Here is a 9,747-nt window from a genome sequence, read left to right on the forward strand (position 1 = left end):
AGGGTCCAAACATGTAATGGATAAAACACAGGGTCCAAAAATGTATAAATCCAATTATTATTTGGTTATATCACTCAAAGAATGTTCTAATTCTTGAGACCACATGATGAGTATGCAGCCCGACCACAAATTATATTTCTAGGGTACATTTGATACCTCGTATTAAGTTATATTGTGTTGTATTATAATGAATTGTGTTTTATAGCATATTTTTATATAGTAATATGTTCTGTATTGACTTTTACTAAAATATTATGTATTTATATGTAAATACAAGTCAATATCAAAAACATAGTACTATATAAAAATATATTATAAAACACAATTCATTATAATACAATACAACATAATATAACACACATCAAACAATCTCTAAGTCTCATATTAATTCTGCTCGCCCAAGACTTCTCTAATCTCACTCAACCACCCTAAGTCGTCAACAACGATGCCTAGCTCCCTCAATCCCAACGACACCTTCTTCTTCCATGGGTTTTTTAGTTTTGGATATTGTTTTTCCAGATCTGATTTTCCCCTATCTAAGCTAAGTAACATATTACTATCATAGTTACCATCACATTCTAATATGTGTATATTTTTTTTTTGAAATTAATGTGTATAATTTTTTAGTATTCTAAAATGTACTTAATTTCTGGGTAATCAACAACCCACATTATTGCATAGGATAACTAATTATCATGCAATCTGAAAATTAAGAAAATTTTGTTAGAAAATATGCATGCGATATTAATTATTACAAAAAATAAATAAAAATAAACATAAATATATATTGTGAGAAGTGGAGATGAAGAGAGAATACAATTATATCAATAATGGAAATAATAAAAAATAAATCAAATCATATATTGGAAATACTGCTTTTGATAACAAACCGAATCTAGTGTGTCACACTATCTCACTAAAATAATTACACTTCCTCACCAAGTGCTAGATGATTGCTAACAACGTTCGTCTCCTAGGACAAAACAATTTATGCGCTAAGCACCTTTGCTTCTACTCTCAATGAACTCGGAATTGAAAAAGCTTCGACTATTAGATGGAATGAACTTAGAAAAAGCTTCAAGTAGGAACACAAAACCAAGAGAAATTCGAACAAAGGAATAGAGAAAGAATTTCAAAAACTGTAGAGAGTATTTTTGAATGATGTGTGAAAACAATGAGGTGAAACCCTCTATTTATAGCCTTCAAGGAGCAATGAAGGAGCAATGGTGGGTGAAACAATAGGGTAATTACCTAAAAAAACAATTTCTGGTAACTACCCAAAATTAATTTAATATAATGCATTTAATTTCAGCATTAATAGAAAAATTGGCTTGATAATCAAGAAATTGAATCAAGCACATAATCATATCTAAATTCGTCCTTGTGAATCAAGCAAATATGCTTGGTTGTCATACATTCAACAAAATCTAGAAGATCTCCTGCTTGGTCAATCAAGAAATGAGAGAATACTCTAGAGAACATTCTCCTTTTTATTTTGCCAATTTTATGTGATATTTTCTCATTTACCCCATAACCATTTTAAGCATATTAATACTTGATTTTTATGTACTTATGTAGGAGAACACAAATTTCTAAAGACATCTGACTAATAACAAGTGGCCTCAATTAAAATCATGCCTCAAAATGCCACTTTAAAATAGTGTTACACTTATTTTTCCAACAAAATTGTAATTGGTTACTCAATATTTTTAATATATGGGTAACTAGTTAAATATGAGTAATTAATTACTATGCAATTTGAAACTGAAAACATGGTAACTTATATGGTGAAAACTGGTTACCACTTTCCATTTTTTTTTTCATTTATTAGTGTGGTAGGTTACTTGCTTCCACCTTCAAAATATGTAGAATTAATTATAGATCAAAACTAAGAGATTATCATTGTATCTTGTAACTGTGATGGTAACCCATTACTTAACCAGAAAAAAAACTCAATTCTAAAAAAAAAAAATTAGATATGAGAAGCAATGGTAACAGTGATGGTAAGCCGATACTTAACTAAGAAAAAACTCAAATTTAAAAAGAAGAAGAAAAAGAAAACCAGAGAAGAATAAGAAGGAAAAAACACATATGAGAACAATAAAATAAAAAAATAGAAGAAGAAAATCGTAGAAGAAGAAAACATACAATTGTAGAATAAAATAAAAAATTAAAAAAATGATCTAATATGAAAAATATTAAAAACACACAAAATGTATGTGGAATTTCAAATTTACTCTTAATAATTAAATTGAAATGACAAAATTACCTTAAAAAATAATACAAACCTAAAAATAATAAACTTAATTAAATCATAAGACACCTTTTCAAAATCAATACAAAAATATGAGGAAAATAATCCCATAAAATCTACTTGAAATGAGCAAAAGCCAAATATTTTGGAAAAAGTTAACAATCCCATACTTTTGTAAATAAGTTAAAAAAAATGTATTCCATGTAATTTTCACATTTTTTAAACACAAAAATGCATACTTGATCATTAAACACATGCTAGGAAAAAACAATTATTTACTTTCTTTATTGTGGGACCATAACCTATATTCATATTTCAGAAGTTGTTCGATTTTTTTTCAATAGCCGCAACAAATAGTAAAAAAGCCATCCTGCTTTCATACGAGGTAAAACAAAATTAGAGATCGTTTCACACACAGATGAATTAGTTGGTTAATTTTATTTTGACCATTAGATTATTATTACAGCACTACTACAAAACTAGATGGTTTATGTTACCCAAATTCATACGAGTCATAATACATTTTTCGAGGCTTATTACGTCATGCTCGACATAATAACCCTCATGCCCAAAACTTATTATAATGCTCCTAATGCTTCATAATACATTATCCCACTTATCATTTTTTTCCCTTTCATCCTTTGCTTTTTGCTTTTTGCTTTTTGCTTTTTGAGTAAAAAGTTTCTAGAGCAATTAATACATTAATTTTGTTATTTTATTTCAAAAAAATGAAAAAAAAACAACTATAACATATATCAAATGTAAAGAAGATGCACACAGAGATGGGGAGGGGATGATTGCTTCCCCTGCCCTCATCCCCAATCGCGTATTTCTCACCCAGTAGCTGCCTAATTCCGACGGGGTGGGGCTTAGTGAAGAATTCTCATCGGGATTAGGGACCTTGATGAGGATATGTATTCAAAAATACTTTAACCAATTTACTCCATTGCTACCAACAAAACCCTATAAAACTATAGAAATAATATGTATTCTTTCCTATTATATATATATATATATAGAATAGATATAAATAATGTGCAACATGTAAGTTTGCTTAATTTTATTTATAGAATTTATTAATTACTTTTATTAAATTTATATTAATGTCATATAAATTTCAAATAAATTTCATATTTTAATTAAATAATTTATTTATTTTTGTTTTTAGTTTATATTTGTTCTAGTTTTTGAACTTATGAGTAACAACAAGAGACTATATATTATATGTTTAATGTAATATTAAATATTATACATAGATTTTAAATTTAAGTTTATTGCTAGTTTTAAAAAAAATCAATTTGTTGCTAATCGACAGTATATTATATTATATGTTTAATATGATATTATTCTAATAAGTGAGTTTAAATTTAATTAAATTTTATTTAAGTTATAAAACGTATGATTTTATTATTTTTAAATAATTATCATTATAAAATATCTCAAAAATATCATATTTTAATTTTTTAATTATTTATTATTTTTAAATAATTATCATTGTAAAATATTCTATTTAAATTTTCTTAATTATTTATTTTATTTTATTTACGTTTAAGTATTTACAAACTACCGTTAAATATAAGAATATTCTATTAAATATAAAAAAAATTCCATTATCTACAAACTTATTATATAAAAGAGATATAATATAATATGGATAACATTAATCGATGGTGGGGAAAGGGTGGGAGTACCACTCTCGACCTTGCTTCGACCCATCATTAGGGATGGGAAAATGTTCTAGTCCACTTCTCCATTCCCTAGGGTATTTGTGCAACACTAATAAATGAGTTCAAATGGTTGGGAGAATGAACGTTTGAATAGACATGAGAGGTATTATAATAAGGGATATTTGCGGCAATAATGCCTATGTAGTTCATTTTGTAGCACTTAAATACTTATGTAAAATTTTTGGCGGCAATAATGCCTACCGTTAATGTTTTGTTGCAATCGTCGGTCCCTGAGCCGTTAGAGGTATACAGCGTACACGTGGCATAACCCGATTGGGTTAAATTATTAAATTTTAAATTTATAAAAAGAAAAGATAAAAGAGAAAAAAAAATAATAAAGAAACAAAAAATTGGGTCTGTTTTCACGTTTTCTTCTTCACAAACTCCCCAGCTGCTGCCTCCAATCCGATCACCACCGCCCCCGGCACACCACTTCAGTGAAGCACGCCCACTGTTCCAGGCACAAGAATCCGACCATGCATCTCGTGTCGGCGTTGGTTGGCTCGATCTCCAAATGCACAGCCACGTAGCTCGACGTCTTCTCCGTCTTCTCCAGATGCACGTCTTCTCCGTCGGCCTCTTCTTCCCAAAGTGGAGGTGGACTTCCAGATCTGAAGCTCGGCGTCTTCTTCGTCGGGGGCGAAGGGAGTACTGATCCAGGAACCAATCTTCCATCTTTTTTCTTCTCCAGCAACGACAACCACAGAAGGTTGTTGCCGTTGACCTTCCATCTTCCATCTTCTTTCTTCTGCACTTCGGTTGCTGTAGATCTGAGGAAGGGACGCCGGAGTTGGCTCTTGGGTCTGGGCTTCAAGAACAATGGGTCTTGAGTAAAGCTCTTCAGTGGATCTGAGGAGACTCCTTTTTTCTCTCTGATTTTTTTCTTTCTGAAATGATTGAGTAAAGCTCATTGGTTTTTTAATTCATTTTTTACCAGATTATGAACATTTGAAGATTATAGATATGGGTTTGGGTAATTTACCAGATTATATTGGTTTGGGTAATTTCCTAGCTGAAATCTGAGAATGAGATTTGAAGACGATGAAAGACCTCAGGGACGATGTCGACTTGTGGGGCTTGGTCAAACAACGATCTGGGCAACGGGGATTTGGTTGTGATGATGATGAAAATTTCTTGAGAAGAAGATGAACAAATTGGTAGTATCAGATTTATTTAATTTTTTGCTTGAAACGATTAACATATCTATTTTAATTTTTTATTATTTGAAAATATTTTTTAATTATTTAATTATTTGAAAATATTTTCTATAAATATATTTATTTATTTTTTTAAAATTTAATAATTTAACCCAATCGGTTTATGCCACGTGTACGCTGTATACCTCTAACGGCTCAGGGACCAACGATTGCAACAAAACATTAACGGTAGGCATTATTGCCGCCAAAAATTTTACATAAGCATTTAAGTGCTACAAAATGAACTACATAGGCATTATTGCCGCAAATATCCCTTATAATAATAATATTCATAACTTCTAAGTACCAAAAATTTAACAATTCTTGGGCTTAATACTAGTTTTCCTAATGCAAGTTATAAATGCCAATAAAAGGCATAAGGACCGACCCAATCCATAACTTTCCTTTATTTTCCTCCACTTCACTAATAAACCTTAGTCTCTTTCCTTCACAATCTTCTAAAACATCCAAAACATTTCCATCTTCACTTAACTTGATAGCAGTGGCATGGGCCTTTCCTCCCATAATATAATGCAATTGCTTAACACTTAAAGGAAGCTTTAACAAAATGTTTCCAGTCCAAGATTTAGAAACAATCAAGTTTGATATAGCTCCCTTTTTGGAATGTAAGGCAACCCAAAACTCTCCATTTTGGTTCCTTCTTATATTGTCTGGATACCCTGGAAGCTTAGCAAAGACATCAACATTGCCAACATTCGGGCCATGGAGCCACAGCTTGAGGATTCTGCTATTTGTTGTTTCAGCGACTAGAACGAAAGAGCGGTCTTTGCTCAAAGCTACACCATTCGCGAAAGCAAGGTCTTTTAGTAAGACTGTTACCTCTTTGCTTGAAATGTTGTATTTCAATAATCTTCCGGTCTTGTCTCCGCTCATAGCAGATGAGAAGAATTGCCTACAAAAAAATATTAGCTCATCCAATATTATAAATTGGAAGGGAAAGACATTTTTAATTAATAATATTGTGGTTTTAACTTACAGCTAATTGATGTTAAGTTAAGTAATCTTTTTCTTTATAAGAGTATTGTGTTCCCATATTGTTCCATGTGAGACTAATTTTGATATATAAAAGAGTTTAAACATTAAATAAAAATTAAGAAAGAATACAAAACGAGCACCATTTACTATATTTAGCATTTGACATAGAACACAATTAGAACAAATCAGTCTATATGAATGAAATCAATTTGAACTTTTTGTAAAAGAGAATATGCCAATTATAATAAATGAATTTAACAAACAAACACTTGCTCATTCATAATTATAAATTGGAAAAGAAAGACATTTCAAATGTATAGGAATAAAGTTTAAACATAAAATGAATTGGTATTATTTGTAATAATTTTTTTACTTTATAAAGATATTGTATTTTCTATATTGTTTCTAGGTGAGACCATTTCTAATATCAATAAAAATTAGAAACATTAAATATGTAACAAAAATCAGTACCACTAGTATATTTAGCATGTGACAAAATTTTCTTTTTTTTTTATATTGGGGGGAGGAGAATTTGAATTTGGGACCTCTTCTTGCAAAAACAAGTGTAATATCATTAGTATATGTCTATGAACATCATTTGACAATTAGTTGAATTAATTTGAATGAATGAAACTAATTTGAACTTTCTTTTTGTAAAAGAGAAAGATAATAATGTCAATTATAATAAATGAGTTGAATGAATTATATTACCTTCTTTGGAAGGTTGTACTTGAATCGGTGAAGTAAATGAGATCCTTATCCTCATCAATGTCTATATCATTGGTGAAAAGAAGAGGTTGACCATGAACATGAGTGAGCAAAGGAGCAGCCAAACCTCCATTTGGGCCGACCACTCTAAGCCCAAAATAAGCATCTGCAATGTATAGGTTTCCTGTCTTCTTATGGAACTTTAGTCCTAAAGGCCTCCCACATATGTGCTCCATTTCTGGTGCAAATACTCTTACACACTCCTCCCTACACCATTTTCATATCAAAACCACAAAATTTCCACTTATTTTTATCATATTAATATACTACACACTTACCCATTCAACTTAATTTCTTTAGAGATATGCTATTTCTATAAATAATAATACTCCATAAACACAATAATAGTAATATGTGGTATTTGCAGTTATGTTTTTCCTGTCAAAAGTACATACATAGTTGTTTATTAAGTACCTGCAAAGTAATAATTTATGTACTTTTGCCACTAATATTTCTAGGATTATATACGCTAGGGGTGTTCATAAAACCGCCCACACCACACGAATCGCTTACACCGCACCACACCACACCGCAATTTGCGGTTTAGAACTGTTTGCGGTGCGGTTGCGGTTTGTATTTTTGCCAAACGCATGGTGCGGTGCAGTTTGAGGTTTTAAATTTTATAAATGCGGTTCAAAGCACACCGTGCCGCGTCATTATATATATTAACTTTCTATATTTTTTTTTTCAATTTTACTACATTTAAAGTTAATGCATAAATATTTATATAATATAATATACACAATATCTAGAAAGAAATATAATATTTCATAGGATGCTAACACATATTCTACTTCAATCTAAAGATGTTCTTCCTTAATTAAAATAATATTTACTTTTATATTATATTTTTTATTTGTTATTAGTTTGTTATATTTTTATTGTTTTGCTTAGAGTTTATTAGCTTGTTGTACATTTAATTATTTTGTTAATCACTATATGGTTATGAGATTTATTATGAATATTTCTTAATTATAATATTTAATTGTTAAATTATTTAGCTATATGTATAAACTGCCAAAACCGCACCACACCACACTATATTTTTGCTGTGCGGTTGGTGCGGTTTATGCGGTTTAAAGTCTATACGGTGCGAATTGCAGTTTGAAAAATTGTTCAAATCGCATATGCGGTATGGTAAAAAAAATTAGAGAAAAACCGCACCAAACTCACTACGAACACCCCTAATAAACGCAATAGTTTCTTAAAATACTACTTATATATGGTGAAATTTCATCCCGGAAAAAATACAAAACTAAACTGAATTCGTTAATCGATGTTACTCAACTGAGAGAACATTTTTCAAAATCAAAAGCAATAAATAAATAAGCCAATTAATTAAATATGATGTTATTATTATTACCTATGAGAAGAGGTGACAGCAAACTCTGACCAGCCAAGGCCGTCTCCTTCCCACCTGAGGATCCGGCCATCGGCGACCCCGGCGTACGGACCCCGTCCCCTTGGGTCGACAGCGAGGCTCTCGGGGCCCACCGCTGCCGTGACATTGACTATCTGAGCCGTGTGGAGGTCATCGCGGGACCCGGGTATGGGCGGAGGCGCGTGGAAATTGATGCGGGAAGGATCTTGATAGATGGCCAACACGACGGCCAGCACGACTAAATAAGCCGCCGTGAGTACGAGCTTGGAGTTCATGGCTGACTGCGTGAGCCCAAAACGAGTCAGACTATTGAGCGAGGCTCAGCGACTCGATCGTGAGGTTGACTTTCTATGGGGCCCTTGGGCTATTACTCCAGGAATTATGATTATTATTATTTTTGAAATCAACGCAAGTTCAGTTCTTCACGTGGACGTGAATAAGCACGCTGTGCTAAAATATTTCTTCATTATTAAATATCTATGTTCTAATATATATTATTATAAATAATATATTATTTGTTTTGAATGTAATTTTGTTTCTGTTAGTAATGATAAATTATCCAATCTTCTATTGATTTTTGTGTAGAAGATTTTTTAATATTTGTTTTTTTTTTGTTATACTTAAGAAAAAAAAAACTATAGTAATCACTCGGACGAGGAATAGAGGTTAGGAGTTTGGTCCAACCTTCGCCTCGTTTCGTAAAAGAATCCTCACTCTGTACGGTTTTGTGATAAACATGTAAAGATACCTAAACAAAAAGATATTTTGAAAAATACCTAATTTTCATTTTTTAATATTTCTACAGCTTGAGATTTTATTTTTCAAAAATACAACTTTACCTTTTAATTTTTTTTTTCAAACATTAAAATTTATATCTCTTCTATATAATAAATGTGTAGATAATATAAATTCTTTGTTTTAACGGTTTTTTTATTTTTTTTAATGTTAACTTTAATAGAATATTCTTATATTTAATGTTAGTTTGTAAATATCACTTAAACTTAAATAAAATTAAATAAATAATTAAAAAAATTAAAATATGATATTTTTGAGATATTTTACAATAATAATTATTTAAAAATGATAAATAATTAAACAAATTAAAGTACGATATTTTTTAGATATTTTACAATGATAATTATTTATTAATAATAAATAATTAAATAAATTAAAATATGATATTTTTTTAGATATTTTACAATGATAATTATTTAAAAATAATAAAATCATACGTTTTATAACTTAAATAAAATTTAATTAATCTTAAACTTACTTATTAGAATAATATCATATTAAACATATAATATAAATCTACTGTCAATTAGCAACAAATTATTTTTTAAAAAAAATTAGCAAGAAACTTAAATTTAAAATTCATGTATAATATTTAATATTATATTAAACATATAATATATAATTTTTTGT

General features: G+C 29.9%; 1 protein-coding gene across 1 annotated transcript; it reads right to left on the reverse strand.

Moving 5' to 3' along the window:
• Nucleotides 1-5,347: 5,347 nt before the first annotated feature.
• On the reverse strand, nt 5,348-8,687 carry LOC133784398 (protein STRICTOSIDINE SYNTHASE-LIKE 10-like). Its single transcript, XM_062223760.1, has 3 exons — nt 8,305-8,687; nt 6,885-7,148; nt 5,348-6,090 (listed from the first exon to the last, which is right to left on the reverse strand). Exons 1-3 carry the CDS (start codon nt 8,595-8,597, stop codon nt 5,523-5,525), a joined length of 1,125 nt encoding a protein of 374 aa, XP_062079744.1. The 5' UTR covers nt 8,598-8,687; the 3' UTR covers nt 5,348-5,522.
• Between the last annotated feature and the right edge of the window lie 1,060 nt (nt 8,688-9,747).

This window comes from Humulus lupulus, chromosome 6 (assembly GCF_963169125.1).
Source record: "Humulus lupulus chromosome 6, drHumLupu1.1, whole genome shotgun sequence".
Classification (NCBI taxonomy): domain Eukaryota; kingdom Viridiplantae; phylum Streptophyta; class Magnoliopsida; order Rosales; family Cannabaceae; genus Humulus; species Humulus lupulus.

Bases quoted from the DNA above. Each gene is read 5' to 3' on its own strand.
- LOC133784398 (XM_062223760.1), bottom strand. From the start codon at position 8,597: ATGAACTCCAAGCTCGTACTCACGGCGGCTTATTTAGTCGTGCTGGCC. The intron at 7,149-8,304 runs GTAATAATAATA...AAAATGGTGTAG, and splicing joins GCTGTCACCTCTTCTCATAG to GGAGGAGTGTGTAAGAGTAT. The intron at 6,091-6,884 runs GTAATATAATTC...ATTTTTTTGTAG, and splicing joins AGTACAACCTTCCAAAGAAG to GCAATTCTTCTCATCTGCTA.